Source organism: Phyllostomus discolor, chromosome 3 (assembly GCF_004126475.2).
Source record: "Phyllostomus discolor isolate MPI-MPIP mPhyDis1 chromosome 3, mPhyDis1.pri.v3, whole genome shotgun sequence".
Taxonomy (NCBI): Eukaryota; Metazoa; Chordata; class Mammalia; order Chiroptera; family Phyllostomidae; genus Phyllostomus; species Phyllostomus discolor.
The window spans coordinates 206,768,632-206,790,083 of record NC_040905.2 but is presented as its reverse complement, the minus strand read 5'-3'; the positions used below and the strand labels follow the sequence as shown (position 1 = coordinate 206,790,083).

General features: G+C 41.0%; 1 protein-coding gene across 4 annotated transcripts in view; it reads left to right on the top strand.

Moving 5' to 3' along the window:
* The window catches only part of SCAI (suppressor of cancer cell invasion), a 102,122-nt gene that overhangs the window by 64,271 nt on the left and 16,399 nt on the right, over positions 1-21,452 (top strand). For all 4 annotated transcript variants that reach the window (XR_004902345.1, XM_036022215.1, XM_028516930.2 and 1 more), the window contains 9 exons: positions 281-379; positions 6,234-6,330; positions 7,312-7,410; positions 7,559-7,711; positions 9,147-9,248; positions 9,494-9,595; positions 10,329-10,407; positions 12,259-12,358; positions 13,355-13,436. Coding sequence is in view for 3 of the 4 variants with exons in the window: in XM_036022215.1 (XP_035878108.1) it covers positions 281-379; positions 6,234-6,330; positions 7,312-7,410; positions 7,559-7,711; positions 9,147-9,248; positions 9,494-9,595; positions 10,329-10,407; positions 12,259-12,358; positions 13,355-13,436 (913 nt within the window). In the remaining variant the exon portion in view is untranslated. The remainder of the gene's footprint in view (positions 1-280; positions 380-6,233; positions 6,331-7,311; positions 7,411-7,558; positions 7,712-9,146; positions 9,249-9,493; positions 9,596-10,328; positions 10,408-12,258; positions 12,359-13,354; positions 13,437-21,452) is intronic.

Sequence of the window (21,452 nt, the reverse complement as noted above, 5' to 3'; positions counted from 1 at the left end):
TTTGGAGGTGCCATCAAAAAAGGCTCGGGATCGGTGGGGAGGTATTATAAAAATAACTATTATTATTTTTATATATTTTAAGGGTGCATATTGCATATTGCATTTGCATATTGCATATGCATATAGCAATATTGCATATGCATATTGCTTTGCTGATTCAAATTTAGGACAGTCGTTCCCCTCCCCCCATGTGGAGGAATAGGGGGGTAATGGAACAAGCACTGATTGTGGTGAAGAATTTGAGACAGTGTCAAATTGAAAGATTTTTTTTTTCTCATAGCTTACGCACATCTGAGACCAGCTACCTGAACGAGGCTTTCTCCTTCTATTCCGCCATCAGACAGAGATCTTACTATTCTCAAGTCAATAAAGAGGACAGGTACGTACCCAGAATGTTTTTAGAGACAAGAAGGAAAAACACTGGACATTTTTAGTTTGTGTACAAATTATGCAGAAATGCATACATTTGTGTATAACTTTTATTCATTCAACGGGTCTTACAGAGTGCCTACTATGTGCCAGGCCTCCTGCAGCACACAGAGATGTTACCTAGTGGCTTTGAACATTGTAGATGTTGTAACAGATGTCACAGTACCAGTGTGCAGTCAAAGCACAAAGGAGGGATAGCTTACTTCTTTATGAGAGCGTGGGGTCACAAAGTGTCACTGAAAAGAAACAACTCCAGCGTGAGCCTTTGCCAATAATCTTGGTTCTTTTTAGCCTGGGCACTCTTACTTCATATACATTCAAAAGCCTGCTGACAGCAGCCATGTGGGACTAAAGAAAAGGCGCTAAGCTGTTGGGCGTTTATTTTGTAAGCACAACACTGTTGTGTGGGCGTTAGGGAGAAACATCTGGTGGGATTTATTAATTCCCAACAATAATCTGTTGAGCACTTACATGTATAGACGGCGGTGTGGTTGGTACTTGGGTGGGAAAAGAAAAAAGAAAAGGTGTACACGTGTGCTCTGTTTTGTTTTAAATGGTTATCTTCTCGTGGGAGTTACAGACGCCTTTGGGGTGCAAGTAGGTGGTGATGTTTTTAATTCCAGATGAGTGTGGAGTTGTGGGAGAAACCAGGGATCTGCTGGAGAACCCTTATTGCTGGCATTCCAAGAACTGTTGGAAGAGAAAGTTCAGGACTGAGCCCTGGCTGGTGTGGCTCAGTGGGTTGAGTGCTGGCCTGTGACCCGAAAGGTCACAGGTTTGATTCCCAGTCAGGGCACATGCCTGGGTTGTGGGCCAGGTTCCCAGTTGGGGGTGTGTGAGAAGCAACTGATTGATTTTTCTCCCCCCCTCTTCTTCCCTCCCTTCCCTTCTAAAAGTAAATAAAAAATAAAGTTTATTTAAAAAAGAAAAAGTTCAGGACTAGAAGATGTGAACGTTCTCTCTACCATTGACTCACAGAACTCATGGTTGTTCTATAGTGAAAATAATACATTCTCTTAGCACTAGGAGAAAACATAGTTTTGACATGTTTTTCTGGAGAACACTTTGTGCTTGACTGTCGTAGGCTTTCCCGCTCTACGGCAATGTTTTTTGGAAAGCCCCACCTTTGTAAATCCCCCTCGTGCCCTTGCAAGTCTTGCTCAGACTTGTCTGGAGGAGTTTGCTGGGTACAAGTGAGGTTCGTAGAGGCTGGAGTCTTTGTGTCGTCACCTCACTCCTTCCATCTAGACTCCCGTCCATTACTCTCCCTTCAGATTAAACGATTTGCTCTGCCTATACTCACTACAGATATATTTCCTCCAACCCTCTCCTTATTGCATTTATGTCGTACAATTTGTCTGAATTCTTGGTGAGATGAATTTATCTCTAAGAATGTGCAAAAGGGCTCTGTAATATTTTATCAGCAAGGAACTATTTTAAGCAATAGTAAAGTACCTTGTGTAATTCACTTTTCTAATTTGTCAAAAGGAAAATTGGCCATAAGCCCCTTGGCTTAAAACCCATCAGTTTGATTCATGGAAATCCTTTGCTATCCTAACGGCGAACACCGCTCCTTAATTGTTTTCCTGTGCTGCCTCCTAGAGCAGGGCAGGTGAACAGAGGTGGTGTTGTTTGGAACCACGGAGCCAAAGTCCCTTGTCTTAAAGGCACTGAATTGGAATCAAAGGACCATCAGAAATCTGGACCTTGTTCTCTGGGGGGACTTTGTTCAGTTGGTGTGTTGTTTGTTCCTTAGCACGTGCAGGCAGGGCAAGGCGGCCAGTCCAGGTAGCAGTCCGAGACAGCCCCTGTAATCAACAGCCACTAGACTCGAACTGAGTAGGAAAGCATTCCACAATATCACAGTTGCTTTCACAGGCAAAAATCCCTCCTCAAAGGGACGAGTTCTCTGCACTGTCTCAGTGCCTAGGATTCTGTCAGTGCCGGGAGGAAGGGTTCGTTCTAGCAATCACCAAGGTAACTGCCTGTCACTAAGCAGTCAGCCCGCACACTGTCATTCCTCAGGGCCATCCTGTGTACTACAGGGAGATGTTACCCCCTAATCAGTCGTCCTAGGAGCTTTGAGCCCCGACTGTGGCGATGGCAGCAGCGGACCCTGACCAGACTTAGACTCGGAGAAGGTAAAGTGCCCGAGTACACAGAGGTTGGGGTGGTGTTGCACTGAGTCATCTGGGAAACAGTTTCCCTGCAAATGTGTGAAGATCCGGTGTCTTACAAGCGGAGGGCCTGGCAGGTTGGACACTTCCGGAGGCCACTAGAACTTTGTCAAAAGATCATGATGTCAGCTTCAGTGTTGAGAGTGTTGAAGTTTTCTGCAGTGGGAAATGCGAATCTAAACTTGAAGGCCTGGGCATTTTCTAGTGACGTTGGCAAGGAGGACTTGATGTGGACCTTTCCTCCCGCAGCTCAACAGGGAGCCCGGCAGTGGGCCGTGGGCTGCGGGTTCGGGATTTCCCGCTGGGCTGGGGTAGCCTCTGCTGTGTGGGTGGGCCGCACTGACTCCTTTCATCTGCGCGTTGCTGTCGTTCAGCACGTGGTTTCCAGAACAGAGCGCGTCCACCACTTCTGTACGTTCATTTAGTGCAGAGCCAGCAGACTAGGGTCTGGTTTTGTACTGTCTAGTAGCTCAGACGCGTTTTTACCTTCTTAAAGGGGTTGTGAGAAAAGAAAAGATAAATATGCTGCAGACACCATCTGTGGCCTGCAAAGTCAAAAATATTTACTGTCTGGCCACTTAGTGTTTGTCAATCTGCAGTTCGAGATCTGTTCGTGTAATCTGTTACATAGTTGTAGAAACTGTGATATGGCTTCATAGAACCTATTTTATTCTATCCGATGTTAAAAAGTTGCTATGTTAATATTTCAAGTGTGAATTGACATCCTGCTCCTACAATTTTCTTCTGTTTTGAATTCCATTTCTGATAATGAAGTAGGATAGAGAATCTAAAATACTCTCTCCAAAACACCTAGCAATGCCGGAAAAAATAGAGCAGTCATCTCTTCTTTAAATGGACAGCTTAGCTTCAAGAGAGTAAGGGAGATCCTCCGGTCATTAGCACTGTGACCAGTGCTACAGCAACCTGGGGAGGTGGGAGGTGGCAGAAAAGAACTACTAAGGATTTCTTCAGGGACAGGAAAATTGAAATTAGAAAGAAGGGGTGATGTATAAGGATTAGTGAGAAAAAAATTTTCCCTTGTTTCCTAAAAAAACACAGGCCTCACAAGACAGCAATCATTGCAATAATGGCTATTTGATTTTATTAAGAAAATGGGGCTGCCCCGACCCGCGTGGCTCAGTTGGTTGGGTGTTGTCCCACAAAGCAACACGTTGCCAGTTCAATTCCTCTTCAGGGCACAGGCCTGGGTTGTGGGTTCGGTCCCTAGTCAGGCACGTATGAGAGAAGACCCATCAATGTTTCTCTCCCTTTTCCCCTCTTCTCCTCTCTATAAATATAAATAAATAAAATCTTTTTAAAAATGGAGCCAAATCCTGGAGAACTATAACATGAAAGAAGAAAGGAAATAAAGAATTAAACCATACTAGTAATATCCATTTATTGTTCAGAAGAAACTTAGAGTAAAAGTTGCTTGTTAAATATTAAGAAAAATATTTTTAAAGAACCGAAGGAGAATGCGTAATTTCAAAACAGGTAGAAGGGTAAGCAAAGTGAGTAATACAATTATGATTATTATAACAAAAGGTAGCAGAGGAATGTATATTAAAGATATATAATTAGCACAAAATAATAAAGTAGAAATAAGTCCAAGTCATTGGTAGTCATAGTAAATGAAAGCGGTCTAAACGCCCTAGGCAAAAGGCAGAGACTATCAGGATGCCTTTTTAAGGAAAAGCCAGTCATACGCTCTTTACAAGAGATCCTCCAAAGAGATAAGTTACATAGAATGCTGCTGCGCTTATGTGTGCATTATTTATATTTAAGGCGGAAAGTATTATTAAGTATAGAGGCTTATCTCATAATGATAAAAGGAACAACTCGGGAAAATATAAAAATTCTTAACATGTATATGCCCAACAGTGTAGCATTATAGTAAACTAAGTAGAAAGTGGCAAATTTTCAGGGAGAATTTGATAAATGGTTTAATATTCATGGAGATATTAAATATACCATATTTAGTGATTTATATATCAAGAAGACAAAAAATTATAAGATTTGAATAACACAATTAAAAAGTTGTATTTAAAATTGCATACAATAAGCACATGCACATAATATCCAAGCTTATATGAAACTTTTGTATGAAATTGACTTATATGTACCTCAAAATAGGTCTTTAAAAAAATCTTTTTAAATTTTAATTGTTGTTCAGGTAGTTTTCTGTCTTTTACTCCTATCCCAGCTCACTTCCCCAGCCCACCCATCTCCCTCCCATTTCCACCCCCACCCTAGTTTTGGTCCATGTGTCCTTTATACTTGTTCCTGTAAACCCTTCCCCTTTCCCCCTGAAATTCCCTCCCCTCTCCTCTCTGGTCACTGCCAGCCTGTTCTCTATCAAAATAGCTTTTTCAAGTATATGTTGTCTAACTATGGTGCAAATCCATTAAAAATTAAGAATGGAAAACATAGTTTTTAAAAATCAATAATCGGTCAATTAGTAGACACATCTCTAAATAACTCATGGGTCAAAGAGCAATTTTTGTTTTATTATGGAAAATGTCAAACATATACAAAAATATACTGCTGTAAGGTGATTATATTTGTAATGTAGGGTGTGGAAAGCAGGAAGCGGAAATCGGGAGTGTGGTGTCTGAATTGGTAAGGGATGACTATAAAGCGTCAGATGTAAAGAGGTGCCATATGGACTGTAAACAGCCTTTGCAGAGTTGAGGGTGCAGTTGCTACTTCTGGCCACACTGAAAGAACAGTAATGAGGAGGGATAAGAAAGAAGCCAATGGAGGATATGAAAAGGTACACTGGAATGCATTAGAGGGACAGGAAGGAAAGCAAGAGGGGAGCAGTAGAGGAACACAGACACAGAAGGGCAGGTCGGAAACAAGTACAGCAAGGCGGACACGCAAAGCCAGAGGACCTGAGTGCACGAGGCAGGGATTATCCCAGTGGCTCAAAAAGCAAGGCCTACCCATGTGCTATCTACAAAAGAGGCGCTAAAATAAAAGGACACGGGTGCTTGGAAGCAGAGGGTCAGAAAAAAGATAGGACATATAAACACTAAGCACAAGAAAGCTGGCTTGGTAATATTAATATCAGAAAAATAAGATTTTAAAACAAAGAATGTTCTTCCTGGAATGCTTTTCACCTCGTGTCGTTCTGCCTCTTGTCTTCTACTCATCCTTATACGGAGCCTTAGCTTAAAATGTTACTCTTTCGAGGAAATCTGCTGTCATTCAAGATCCAGCCTTGTGGGCTCAAATAGCACCTGCACCCTTGATTTCTCCTGTCATTGTACTCATTCCACTGTGTTTTAAGAATTTATCTGTCCTCTATATTTTAAACGCTTTTTTGTCTGTAACTCTGTGAAGAAGGAATGGTGTCTGTAGTTCTGGGGTTTTGTTTTTCTTTTCACCCCCAGCAGTTAGCATAGTACCAGATGCATCTAAGTTCTCGATACTGCAGGTATTTGTTTAATGAATGAAGTACGTGATGAATCAGTAAGAAATGTGTTCAGAATATAGGTTATATGCAAAACATTTATAACTGCAGAATAGGGTCAAGAGTTTAAAAGCTATAAGAAAGCTGGAAAAAATCAAAAAGCATATTTCCTTTTTTGATCTAATGAGTAATTTTCCATTTGTCTACCGTAGGCCTGAGTTGGTAGTTAAGAAGCTACGATACTATGCAAGATTTATAGTCGTTTGTCTTCTTCTCAACAAAATGGATGTTGTGAAGGATCTGGTGAAGGTAAATGTACTTTAAAACAATTAAATATCTAACTCTACATGGATAATTTTGTTTAAAAATAGATTTAAGGTGAAAATAATTTTTGATACATCTAAATCATTCCAGCATTCAAAGTATGGTAACTTCTGACAAGGGTAACGATAAAAAAATTTGTTTCGACTCTCTTCGTACTTCAAACACACACTGACTGGAGATGGTTATCTTCATTCCTTGCTTGTACCCCATCAGCATGTTGTCCATTTTACCACCCATCCGTGCGTGGCTGGGAAATGCAAACAAAAGTTAAAATACTTAGTTGAAGAGAAAATAATTGAAGTGTTAGGTCATAAAAAACTACAGTACATAATATTTTGCAAAGGTATTGTGAAAGAGTTTTGGTTTTTTCATCCCGTTAGTGTGTTCGCATCACTGTGTCCTTCATTAACTGAGACAGTGGAGAGTTCACGGCACTTGGGACTCACTCACTGTCTGTCACGATCGCAGACTGCATTCTGGCTGCACCCTGCATCCAGATAGCGGTTTCCGCGGCACCCTTCTTAATTTGGGGGACTCAAGTATCCCATGCTGGTTTTGACAAGTCCTCCTCTGTCTTTCTCCACTCCTAGTTACTATTGACAATTTCCAGATAAAACCAGTGTGATATACAAGCCAAAGAGAATCAGCTAGACATTATTACTTTTTTGCATGTTAAAAATTTGGGGTTTTACCTTTAAGAGTTTTCTATTAATAAAGTAAATGCTGATGTGGCGCTGAGTGGGTATGGGTCGTGCAGGATCTCTCTGAGGATCTTATTGATGTGGATCATTCTGGAGTTTTTGAGTTTGCGATAAATCCAGGTCGTTTTCATTCTTTCTTTTTGGTTGTAATGGGGACTGCATCTGATAATAATCAAACTTCTTACCAATGTCAGTTCTGTCAGGAATATGGTACCATGTAGGTTTTTTTTGTATAACCATTTTCTTCATGATATTTTAAAATCAGGAATTGTCCGATGAAATCGAAGATTATACTCACCGCTTTAATACTGAAGATCAAGTGGAGTGGAACCTGGTGCTTCAAGAAGTCGCAGCTTTCATTGAGGTCAGTTTTTGACAAAAGGTTGTCATAGTTAATGGATAAGTGAATTCTTGTGTGGTATGCATTTTGACTGTGTGTATATCAAGCAGGAATAACTTATTATACTGACATTTTGTCTTGGCTGTCAACTACTGACTGCTTTTCTCTCCAGGCGGACCCCGTCATGGTCCTGAATGATGACAACACCATTGTTATCACATCCAACCGCCTCGCTGAGACAGGAGCCCCTTTGCTGGAACAGGGCATGATTGTGGGACAGCTGTCTCTGGCTGACGCACTCATTATTGGTAATTGTAATAACCAGGTAAAGAATTGTGAAGGAACTAAGCTGCAAGTCCACTTTGAAAAATAGTGCTTTTGCTATATTACAGGATTTTTATTTCTTTGTAAATGTCCTAACATCCATTTGTGAGGAAATGTTAATTATGCCATGTCTGTCTATGGACTATATTATAGACATTTAAATGGTTTAGAAAGAATTTTTAATCACAAAGGAAGATACTCATGATATGGTAAGTAAAAATAAACTGGTTGTGGAGCTGTACTCCACAGAGAAACAGAATTATTTCATGTGTTAAAATGCACACACACACACAAGAAAAGACCAAGAAGAAATTCACCAACATAATAAAACGTTTATCTCTGAGTAGCAGAATTATAGGTGGTTTTTATTTTCTTCTTTACAACTTTCTAAGTCTGCTTATTATTATTTATAATCCACAAAAAAGGGAAGGGGGTTCTTTTTAAGTACATTTGTCAAAAGCAAATTTCAAATATGTTTTTCATGACAGAACAGTCCCATGATGGTGATTTAAAGTCCTAGGAATGTAATTTACTAGAAATTATGAGATATTGGAAAAGTTACCAGTAAATACATTTTTCTACATGCATTATTTATACAAGTTTTCATTTTGAAGCCTTCCTTACACTTACAATTTTTGTTATTAACTTTTTCTAGTGCTTTTCCAACTTTGGCTTTTATTACCATTAACTCATAGGTTTCTAAATTAAAAAATTTTAATTTAAGTGCAATGTTGCCTACCCGGAGTTCTATAGAAGTATTATTCAGAATGGAAAGAGATGCCGTCTCACACGTTGTGTAGCACCAAAGCGTAGTGAGGAGGTTATAAAACGTGCGCCACAGCCGTATTGTAGCCTCGGTGTGTTGCCAAAAGTTAGCATGTTTTATGGGACCTCTGTAGGTCTCTGTGTTTACATGTCGAATTTGATTTGTTTCTTTCTCCTTTAAGCTTTTATCTATTTAGTTTTAGAGAGAGGGGAGGGAGGGAGAAAGACAGGGAAAGAAACATCAATGTGTGGTTGCCTCTCACGCGCCCCCGCTATTGGGGACCTGGCCCACAACCCAGGCATGTGCCCTTACTTGGAATCGAACTGGCGACCCTTTGGTTCTCAGGTCAGTGCTCAGTCCACTGAGTCACACCAGCCAGGGCTGATTTGTTTCTAAAAATATCTGAGGAAATTGATGGATTGATAGGAGAATGGATAGATGGCGAGATATGTGATAAAACAAATATAGAAAATGTTGTAGGATCTAGATGATAAGCTTACGGATGTCACTGTGGAATTCTTTCAGTCTTCTATCTTTTGAAATTTTTTATGACAAAATATTGGAAAAAGACCCAATGTCATTAAGTACACATGAATGTTAAGAGTAATAATATGATTAAGGCTTCAAGGTCTGCGTCCTGCATTAATAGTCAGGTCTGTTGGCCTTGCAGGTTAAGTTCAGTGAACTAACTGTTGACATGTTCCGGATGTTGCAAGCCCTGGAAAGGGAGCCGATGAACTTAGCCTCCCAGATGAATAAGCCAGGAATGCAGGTACCTTCTCCCTACTTTTGCGGTTTTGGTAACACTCCTGCTGCCTCTACTCCCCACGGAATGCTGTTACCCAGCACATGGTGTGAGCGCGAATCAAGAACTCTCTTGATGAAACGCAGGAAATATAGATAAGCATAATAATAGTAACGAAAGCTATTTGGTGAAGAGGATAGTAAAAATAGACATTGATAACCCATCTGTCAAGTAGAGCTTGTCTGTGTGTTGTTTTCTGTGTGTAAATACAGGAATCAGCCGACAAGCCTACCAGGCGAGAAAACCCCCACAAGTACCTGCTCTACAAACCCACCTTCAGCCAACTGTACACATTCTTAGCAGCATCTTTTAAGGTATATATGATCCAGTGTATTTTACTATATGGGGAAAGTGTGCCCTGAATGGAATCTGAGAGTCCCTCTTCTCTTGGAATGTTTGAGTCAAGAGTTTAGGTGAAGGAAGAAATTGAAACTGCCTTTGGAATATCCTAATCATAGCTGTGTTCAGAATGGAAATTGCTCATGGTGCTCTGAATGTTCCTTACCATTAATTAATGAGACTATTGCTTAATTATTCTCCTCCGTCCAGGTTTTTATCGCTAAACTACTCTAGGCATAAGAGTCTGTGCAGGACTGAAAAAACAGGAGCAGGGCGCGTAGGCCTGTTATGTATTCAGGCAGCTCAGGGAGACACTTCGGTCACTGAAAGAGCTACGGGGAGTAAGCAGGGAGTCCCCCAAAGTCCAGCAGAGAAAGCCGTAGACGGGGGGTTTGTCTCTTCCAGCTGCAGTCAGGATCTCTCCTCCTCCATTTCAAGTTTTCCAGTGAACGTTTTCTAAATGATGGACATTTTGAAGCACAGAATGTCTTCAAAATTTTGGCAGTAGTTGTAGATTGTAGGTTAATAAAGAATCTTTGCCGTGTAGACAGAAGCTGGAACCGGTACGAGTGACTCTTCTCTCGGAGAAGACAGTAGGTCAGATTAGGTTCTTCCCCCCCCCCACACCTTTAAAGTGTCATGAGCTTTAAGTAAAGCTGTTGTTTTCCCTGTTTGTTGTTTTGTATATGTGATTTTTTTAAATTTCAGGAGCTGCCCGCCAATAGTGTGCTCCTGATCTACCTGTCAGCCACCGGCGTCTTCCCCACAGGTCGTTCTGATAGTGAAGGTACAATAAAGGAATGCTCCTGTTGTGAGCAGGGCTTGAATTCTCTGTGTTTTCTACAAGACGGTGGCCCACAGCCCGCAGACCCTCTCCAGCATTCTGGGGAGGCGTCCAAATTGGGAACCTGGTCTATTTGTGGGATTGGCAGTCTTACAGATACCCCAGTCTATTTGATTTGCTGAAATAGTATACATTAAAGTCCACGAATCGTCAGCAAATTCACATACCAACTGTGTGCCTCACTGTCAGATTTCCCAGAAGCACACGTGTGTGTGAAATGGCCAAGCCTGGTAATGAGCAACCTCACGTCGTTGAATGTTTCTGAGCTTTTAGTGGCTTCATCGTGGCCGAACGTCTTTGTAGAAATCAGTACACTTTTGTAACTGTGAAAGTTCAAGTCCTTGTCATGATTTTGTTTTCCGTCCTTTCTTTGGTTTTTATGGATTCAACATGTAGAATAGTGGGATGCTGTTTCAGAATAAAAACTTAAAACTGACCAGAATATGTGAGCCCAGAACATATGAAATTGGTCAGAATAGGTGAGTAACTGGGATGGAAAAGAGGCATTTAAATCTCTGTCTGGACACACACACAAAAATTTTTTGACATCCTTAACATGTTCCTCCTCATCTGTTTGTGAAATTTGCATTCCTTTATACAGTGCATGTCCCTCCCATCTTCCTGCATGACCTACAGATCCTCTTAAAGTGATAAATGGAAACAAACCAAAATAAACCTCAAGTCTTTTCGCTGCAGTGATTTTCTAAGGGATAAAATATAACAGCATTAAAAGTGATTGGAAGTCATAAACTAATCTTTTGTAGTGAAGTTAGTAATTTTATTTATAAGCAATTATTTCTATCTCTTAGCTACTGTTGAACCAGATTTTCTGGGCCCCTGCTTAATACACTGACCTCTTGTGTTACCTTTTCAAACTGTAATAGCTCTACAGTCGGTAACTACCAGACTAGTCCTTGGAGACAGATTCTTCCGAACACCCCTCAGTTGCTGTTCCGTTCAGATGAAAGTGTAACTGACTAGTATGACTAGTGGCTAACTTCAAAACTGGAACTCCAGCAGTTGGTATAATAGTGACAATGGATTTTTTTCACATGCTACAATTTGGCAGTTCTTTTTTTAAGATTTTATTTATTTATCTTTAGAGAGAGGGGAGGGGAAGGAGAAAGAGAGGGAGAGAAACAGCGATGTGAGAGGGAAACAGCCAGTTGCCTCTCACACACGCCCTGACCAGGGACCAAACCCGCGTTCCAGGCAGGTGTCCCGACTGGGGATTGAACCGGTGACCTTTTGCTTTGGGGAACAACACCCTCCCAACTGAGCCACACCGGTCAGGGCAGCCATTCTTCTCAATAAGTGAAGCTTTTGTCAGTGAGAATTTTCAAGGTTTCCAGACTTTTCCTAAATTTTTATTCCAGACTTTTCCTAAATTTTACAATTAATGGCTTGCTTAAAATTATACTTAAGAAATTATTTGGACTTCAGTCTGCGATTTCTTACTTAAATAATTTTGTCAAACCTGAGATTTTAATTTTGCTTGAGACGCAAAGCTCATTTTGAGCATCCCAGATCTCCATCCCTTTTATTTCCCCGAATAATGGGATACCTCGGATTCTTGTTTTCCCATTAGATTGTGTTTGAAGAACTGATGAATAATTAAGTGAATTTTTAAAAATGTTGAAATAAGCAACATGCTGAAATCATTTAAATGCTGCATTAAATGAGAAATTTTAAAATAATTAAAATGTTTTGTAATTACCTTCTACTTGTATCAGTGAGAGATTTACAATGTTACTCTCCAATTGAAGTCTAGGATTCTTCCCTTTGTTTTCATAGGTCCCTATGATTTTGGAGGGGTACTTACTAATAGTAACCGGGATATTATAAATGGAGATGCCATTCACAAACGAAATCAGTCCCACAAAGAAATGCACTGGTATGTATTCTAGTGTCTCTCCCTACTATGAAAATTATAGTTTTCTCTTATGAAATATAAAGTGAAATAGGGACTTTTTCTAGTGCTAGAAATACTCTCCTAGGCTGCTATTAATTACACTTACTTGAATCCAGCAGTACTTCCATCTCTGACTATCTTAGGAAATTTCAGCTAATATATATATATTTTTTATTTTCATTGAATGTCAGTTATATGTCAGACACTATTCAATTACCGGATATATGTCAATGAACAAAATTACATTTAAGTTGGAGGAGACTATAAATATATACATACGTAAATAATGTATCAGGACATGATACATGTTAACATCAATACAAACTTTTTAGTATAAGCTTCTGTTGGTTTGATATACCACAAATGAACTTAGTTATGATTTCAAGTAGAATGCACCTGAGAAAGTTGCATTTTTTCTAGGTCCGACACATCCACTGGGTGAGCCATTATTGGCTCTACAATTTCTCTATTCGAAAGAGAGCGATCTGGTTATTTAAGGAACTGAACTTGTCCAGAGAAAGCAAAGACCAGTAAAAAAGGGAAGCCCTATTATTGTCTGCAATAGAAAGATATAACCTGAAATACTAAAAAAATCTCTAAAATAGGTATAGATTTTGAAAGACTTATTGAAGTACAAATCTAGTTGTGTTATCACATCTTTGTTCTCAAAGGGGCTTTTAAATACTAAGCTAGGACCTCAGTGCTCACTTTGGAGATCTGCACGTTGTGTGTTTAGCCTGTCTTTACATATACAATAGCCTTCTCTCCAGTCTGGATATTCTTGAGTAATAATTATCTCTGAAGTTTTTTCCCAACAACACTTAATACAGACAATCTTTCTCTTTTGCTTAATGAATGTTTGTTTTTCTCTCAGTGCTACCATGAAAAGGAGACGGGAGCAAACCAAACCGAAGAAGAAAGATTCCCAGACTTGGCGGTATAGTTACTCAGTCACTCACTGTTGTTGTTGTTTCCCAGCCTCCACCCTGGAGACCTCTATCCCTTCACGAGGAAGCCGCTGTTCATCATCGTGGACTCGTCCAACAGTGTCGCCTATAAGGTGAGTTCCCTGCGCACCGTGGCACGTGTGAGACGTGGTGGCGCCACTCCAGGTGGCTGATCTTGACGTGTGCCTTTTTATTTTGCTTCATTTTATTTACACAGTTTGTATTTAGTCTTTCTTTTCTTTTGAGGTTGTGCATGCTAGTCAGGATCTGGTGCTATGAATAGAAACAAGAAGAAAACGCATGAATGGATACTCAGTGGAAAATAATAAATCCTTCTGCAGGAAAAAAAAATCAAGATTTCCAAGATCCCTGGTGGAAAGTTCTTTCTGTTATATAACCCAGAATGATTTCCTTCTATAGAGGTAGAAGCACATGAGCACATTGTATTCTCTAGTTTCCAGACTTCTCCCCCATCTACACACCGAGCTGCTGAGGTTTAACTGAAATTTATATCCCATGTTTTACAGTCACAGTCACCGAACATCAACACGAATTGTTTTAAATGCATTTATTTTAAAAACTTGTGACAACAAGTAAAAAGTGATGGCCCTGAATTCTGAAATAAGTAACAGGGATCTAACTTGAAAGTCCTTTGTCTTATATTTTACTTTTGAAGCAGTGTTTTTTGATGATTGTATAAAGGATGTCAGCAGCAAAACACTTTAAAGTAGGATATTAGAGTTCACATTATAGTAATTTACAGAAAAATGAAAACAGAATTTTTGGAGTCCTTTATATGTGGTCGGAATATTTCATTAGTGAACAGTACGTTCAGAAATATGCTGGGATCGGCACATTAAAACTGCCAATTAAAGCTATTTTTGTTGTGGGTGTTCATGTAATTAGTGGAGAAGCAAACGTTAGTAGGTTTATTTCAGTAGAGCAATGGAAATGTCATGTAGCTCTGAGAGCTGACCCCAAGCATATGTTTTCCATCTAATTTTCATGTTTAGTTTCACTTTTTAAAGTCAGAATTCCAAGAGCCTCCAACCTACCCTGAGCTTGTCAGCAAATTTCCTGCTACCCATTTTATCAAGTTTGACGTTACAACTTTGATGTTGGAGAGCATTAGCTGCATACTTTCTTAAATCATGTGTGTGGTGGTGTGTTAGTCTTTCTGAGGGGGTGCAAGGTTGCTGAAGGAGAAAGTTTATTAGTTTTCCCATTAAAACTCACAAAACCAGAGGAGTCCAGGCATTTGTCTTCACAGAATTCAAAAGCATCATTCAGCGTCTTTGTCAGTGAACGAGAAGGGATCGTTTGCTGTAGTTTAAGGGTGTGGCAGCCTTTGCTGACACAGCAGGTCAAGTGTATTGCTTATATGCTCCAGCGTGCATTGGGAGTACTTCAGCAGTCTAGTAATTTCTCTCACTTTAATTGGATGTTATTCAATAGCACTTTTTATAATCTCAAAATATCTTTCATTACCTGTGCCTATTTCTAGAGTGTGTTTTGGATGTAGAATGAGTGAGTATTGGATGCTGATTTAAAAAAAAAAACACCACTGTGCCTACTTGGAAGTGTATTTACTTAATTAGGTACCATGATTGAATTCTAGATTTTTAATATTCCTTTTTTAAAGATTTTTTAAAAATATATTGATTATGCTATTACAGTTGTCCCGTTTTTTCCTCTCCTTTATTCCCCGCTGCCCTGTAACCCCTCCTCCCGCCACCATTCTAGATTTTAATATTCTGACGGGATAGCAGTGGAATAACAGAAAGGTTGTTGTTTGGTTTTTGTCTGCTTGTGTTTGATGGCCCATGCAGTGTAACTCCTCTAAAAAATTAAATTTTCCAGAACATACTGATCTGCAGGAATGAGACGGGGACCCGTTTGCAGTAGGCAAATCGGAGTATGGCACAGACCAATCTAGTCTTTTTAAAAATTAGAACTGTTTAACGCCTCTAAATGAAGTAAGAGTTCTGTGTTAATTAATATATGAATGTGTCTCATACTTGCTTTTTCTAGAAAACATGTGTAGAAACTCTTAAACTACCATTTTGCAAGTTTCTAATGAAAAAAAGAGAAAGCCGTGTGACCCATACACAAGTATTATTTCTTGAGTTCCCACGTTGTTATATATGCCTCATACATATGAGTGTTTTATAAATGTGTATGTTTTCTAAATGCTTCTTCACATGTAAACATTTCATGTATACTTCTTTATTTAAATATTACATTTTTATTGTTATGAGATGAACTCATGCCTGTAGTAGTTTAAAGCTCTAGTTCTCAACTCTCTCTGTGCATCGGAAACATTCACAGCGCCTTTCGCAACTTGTACTGGGGCCCTAACTCCCGCTTCGGATTCCCTGGGCTCGGGCGGGGGTCAGATGCTGCTGTCATTCCAGCGTACTGTCAGCGTGGGAGCTGCACGGTCTACAAGCTCCACCAGGTGTTACTACAAAAGCGGCTCCCTGCTCTTGCCCTGTCCCTGTTGGCCTCTTTCCAAAGGCCACTGTTCATAACTTTTTTAGCTGATTATTGGTATTTAACCACCATTTTCCTAAATAACATGCTGGTATTTGTATTTCTTGATTCTTCACGTTTAGGCATTGATATCCCAGTATGGAAGAGAAATTTAGCTTTCTTTCATCTTTCTAGCCCCAATTCACATTTATACCTTTTATATCCTTTTATTCATATAATAAATGTATAAGTTTGAATCACTAAATATTTAGTGCTTATATTATTGTGGCTATAAAGTGCTTTTAACAGCCACATAGTAAATTTTTCCTTTCCTATGCAACTTTCTACTTTTCCTGGAGCAAATAGTTCTTTATCTTTGGTCCTGGCTTTTTTCTCCCCTGAGCCTATCACCAATTCAACCCCAAACTCCTCACCAATTATCTAAATCTTCTTCAGATTAGGCAGATGTATGAGTCTCGCCATTTTTTCTCCATGGTGAATGATCTCCCAGAGCCTCTGCCCGCGTGCCCTCTGCCTCTTCCACACAGCCCTTACCCCAGACCCTCCTCCGTTGTCGTCCTGGGAGGTCTTCGTCTCTCTCCTGTCTTGGGTCCCTGTCCCCAATGCTGTGTCTTCCTCTTGGGTGTTTACTCTCGCAGCTCGTGTAGCGTCTCCTGTAGTAGCTTCCTGAGAAGGTTGAATATGAGATAAAACACTTGAAATATTACACTTCTGAAAGTGTCTTTAGTTTACCCTCACACTTCAGTGATGGTTTTGGAATAGAGTAGATATACTTTCCCTTCAAAACTTGCAGGCATTGCTACATTGCTTTGTAGCTCCCGGTACTTCTTAGGAAGTATAGAGCTTTCTAGTTCTGGATGGTTTCAGGTGACCTGTTTCCAGTCTCTGGAAGCTTATAGGATCTTCTCTTTGTTCCTGTTGTTTTTGTTTTCTTATTGTTGTTGTTGTTGTTTTTCATGGAAGACTAGGCAGATTTTTTAAAAATTGATTTTATTGGAGTGACATTGATTAAAGTCTTCTGTGTTTTTGATATTCTTAACAGCATGTCTCAGTCTGGGATTACTTTTAACCGTGGTGCTTGGCGTGTGCTTGAGTCCTTTCAGTCTGGAGAGTGTGCCCATTTTCTTGAGTTGTTCCATGGATTTCCTCTCTTCCATTTTCTCTGTACTAGCTTTTGGCAGCTTTTGTCATTCACATTTTAGACCCTCTGTTCCAGCCCTCTGATTTTCTTGCTCTTTGTTTTCCATCTTTTGGTCTTTTTGCTCTTTAGAAAATTCCTTTGCCTTTATCTTCTAATCCTCTTCTTGAGATTTTTAATTTGTTCTTTAGATGTTTCTTTCATAAAAATATAGAGGCATAGAAAACACATATTCATATACATGTATAATTATCTTGGTTTTTATCCTGGTTGAAATATACGGGGATCTGTCCAGAAGATATCCAGCCATGTAATATGAAAAATAATATTGAAGAAGATACAAGATACAAGAAACCTTGTACATAGGACAGTGACACCTCAGTCCCCTTCAAAGTAGTCACCTTAACCCCTCATACAGTTTTCCCATTTGCCATCAGCTGCCCTGTTGTATTTTCCTGATTCTCATTGACTGTCCAAATCTTTTCCCTTTCAAGGGTGATTTTATTTATTTATTTATTTACTTTATTTTCAGAGGGAGGAAAAGGGAGAGAGAAAGAGAGGAAGAGAAACATCTCTGTATGAGAGAAACATGGTTTGGTTGCCTCTTGTTCATCCCCAACTGAGGACCCAGCCCACAACCCAGGCATGTGCCCTGACAGGGAATCGAACCACAGTGCTCCATCCATTGAGCTACATCAACAAGGCTCAAAGGTTATTTAGTTGTAGGAAAGACCAGAAGCCATAGGGTGCCAAAGCTAGGCTGTAGGAGGGCTGAGTCACCTGGGTGATTTGATGTTTTGCCAAAAAACTCTGCACGAGACATGATACACGAGCAGGCATGTTGTCATGATGAAGCTGCCAATCACCAGCTGCCCATAACTATGGCCTTCTGAATCATCTGAATAGTTTCCTGAATCATCTGAATAATTTCTGTGGAGGAATGTTCAAGCTTAATGCAATATTTGATGCAGATTCATTGCTCTACTTGCTCAGTCATTTTGAATTTGACTGCCACACAGTACACATGCTCACTTAACAGTGTCTACCACCCTCACTGACTAGTACAGTGAAGTCGTCATTGCTCATGCATGCACATTCCAGTCCACTCTCCTTGGCTGCCACGTTACATCAATGTCACACAAACCCTTCTCGTTATATTAACAACAGCTGGACTTTTTCCAGACAGACTTCGTATTCTCCTACCTTTGAGAATATCAGTGCTTATTTTAAAAGTTCTCCCTGCTAGCTATTTCCTTCATGTTGATGCATTTCTGCTTGTTTTTGCCTGCCTACGTCCTATTAGAGACCTTCCTCAGAGTATTGTAATTTTTGCCTATCTGCTCAGATCCAAGAGTGGAAGCTAGCGAGCAACGTGGTCAGAATCTCTGAGGTTGTGGATAGGCTTTGTACTCTGAGCAGCTCGGTGTGACGACCTGGCTGTACCTGTTTGTCGGGTAGTCTCTGGCGGCCCTTTAGGTCTGTCTGCACAGTCCAGTCGTAACCCCAGAGCAGACTCAGCTGTTCCGCCTGGAATGGAAAGGCCGATCAACATTGGGCTCTCTTTCCCTAGAGTCTCTCTCAGTGTTTATATTCATATACCTTTGTGTCCCCAGGGCCTCACACTTAAAAGAATCTTAGTGAATGTATGCTGAATGATTAAGGGAAGAGATGTGCTATTATCCTTACAGTCAAGGAAACTCTGCCTATGGAGGTTAGGTAACTTGCCGGACCGATTCCAGCAGCCTTTCTCGTTCCAAACCCCAGCTCCTCCCACACTTAGGAAAAGAGGAGCTCTACATGCTAGTCCGAGCTGCAGTGCAGAGGAGGTTGAGTGAAATGCCAGGATGCGTGTAACAAGTATGGTCCACACGGTGGCCCTCAAATTACCCTTAGGGACTAGGCAGGTGGCAGTGGCCTTACCTGTAGTCATGTAGTACTAGTGGGCGTGAAAAAATCCTGCTGTCAATTTCGAACACTTCTTTTAGTTCTGCTGTCTTTCCTTTGAAAGAAGAAACACTTTTGAGTGTCTTGGTGATTATACCAAGGCCGGATCCCTGCCGGTGAGCGTGGCTAACTCGTTTGCCAGAACAGTCCTATTTATCGATGTCTACGGAGCCTCACCCTGCGTGACAGCTGGCGGTGCTGCTGCGGTCTCTTGAGGCCTCACCCTATCGTGAGATTGTGTAAGAGCCCGTCTGCCAGCCAGCCTCACTCGTTCCATTCCTTCTTGCTCTTGTGCAAGGTTTTGGCAGGCTGCAGTTACACTGTGATAGTTCTAGGTTTCGCTCCTTGTAGTTAACTGACTGGGACTTGTTAAACTCCAACCTACCATCTCAAGAAGTCTTTCATTATTGCTGGAGCCCTTGACTGAAGCTTCTTTTATCCAGAGAGGGTCTGCATTTGCTTTGCTAGACACCTGGAGATGCCCCCATTTGGGTGCCTGGTTTAAGGGATTACTCACTGGTGTGAATTTGGGCTGCAAACACATGGAGGGTTGACTTATAGTTAAAACCCTCAGAGACTGTTTTGTTTGTCTCTGCTCTGCTCTGCACTGAGAAAATTTCCCTTGCAGTCCCCTGTGGAGGAGTCACGGAAGGAAGGAAGATGTGAAATTTGTTTTGATTCATCCTTCCACATGGGGTGTGGCCCTTTGGGATTCTCATTTCCCAGGGATGGTTTTCCCTTAGACTCCCATCTCAGGCACCGTCTGAGCTCTGACTTCTGTCCCCTTCTCTGGGTAAAATCTTTAAAACCTAAACTTAAGTTGCTCGATTTCCTCAGGACTACAAAGATCTGGAGTCAGCTTATTTTCTCAGTCTCCCCCACTGGTTCTTCGTTGACTCCTCTTTCCCTCACCCCCACATCCGTTTCCGGAGATCCTGTCGTCTCCAACAAGTACATCCAGAACCTACCACCTCCACTGCCGTCACCCTGGCCCACGCCTCTGCCGTCTGTTCCCCGAATTATTGCAGCAGCTTCCTAACCAGTCTTCCTCCTCCTCCCGGGCCCCGGCAGCGTGTGCCTGTAAGTCGGATCGCGTCATTTCTCTACGTAAAACCTACAAAGGCTGATCCTCTCCCGCAGACCAGAGGCAGCCTGTTACCCGCCCTCACACAGCTCCGCACTCCCCTCAGATGCCTCTCTGGTCTTCTCGCTTTCCTGTCCGTTCTCTTCGGTCACATAGACCTCACTGCTCCGCAGACATACCCGGCACTCTTGCTTAGGACCTTTGGGCTCCGGTCCCCCTGCCTTTGAATCCTCTTGAGAAGATACCAGCATCGTTGTTCTGGTATTTAACCAACTAAAGCCCTTCACAGGGACTTCCTACGAAGGGATCGCCCTTCTCACAATTCTATGCCTCCCCAACACTCTTTATCCACGACTTTATTTTTCTTAATTCGAGCAGTTCGCTTCTGTACAGTGCCATGCACTGTTCGAAGCACTGTGTGAATATTAACACATTTAACCCTTACGCAACCCAGTGTGTTACTTTCACTATCGCCATTTTACTGATGAGGAAACCAAGGCACAGAAAGATGAAGTCACTCTCCCAGGGTCACACACACAAAACTAGCGAGCGGCTGAGTGGGGATTTGCCCACGATCTGATCGCAGAGGCCGTGCTGCTAACTGTGCTCTCGCTGTCTTCCCACGGGGAGCACTTGCCACTGCTCTTATGTAACTTCTTCGTTTCGTTTCTTGCGGGTCTGTACCTGCCACCTCCGCCCTCATCTAAATGTCAGCTCCAGGAAGACAGGGTTTTTAGAAACTGTTTTGTTTCCTGCTATAATCCTCACATCTAGAATGGTGTCTGATCCGTAGGTTCAATGAGTATTTGCTGAAGAACAGAGATCTTTGAAAAGGGCACCATGTACTGTCTTCAGGTTTGAAGGTGTTTTAAAGCCTGAGTTAAATAGGTAATTTCCTGGGAGAAAAAAAAAATCTAATGGCCATAAGAAGGAAATCTGAAAAGCCTAATCACAGGGCATGAAATCGAGGGAAGTGATCATCATTATCTTCTTTCCCCCACAAGAAAGGCTCCGGCCCTTTGGGCTCAGTGATAAATACTTGAAACTTGCAGGATCAAATACACAATTCCAGAGCAATGGAGAAGATCCGACCTATTCAATTCATCCTGTAGTGACACACTTGTATGACCTTGAATGTGTTCTTGGTCTTTCCTGCGCCTCTTTTCACCTCTCTGTAATATAAGTTGGCAATATTGGTCTTACAGGTTAGGATCTCAGCCGCCGGGGACGGTCCTTGAAAAGCAGTCAGCACTCAGTGAGTGGTGGGAATTATTGTGCTGACGTTGTTTGAGTTGAAAATAGCAAACACAAAAGGAGACTCTGCCCTGTTAGTTTATCTTTGTGGATTAGAAAAAGTTTAATTAAATGCTAGTAAAGAGACCTATTCATAGAATAATGTACCAAAAGAGTTTATCTGAATCATACATAAAGGTTAGGTATATGAAAATAAATCAATATTATATATTATGT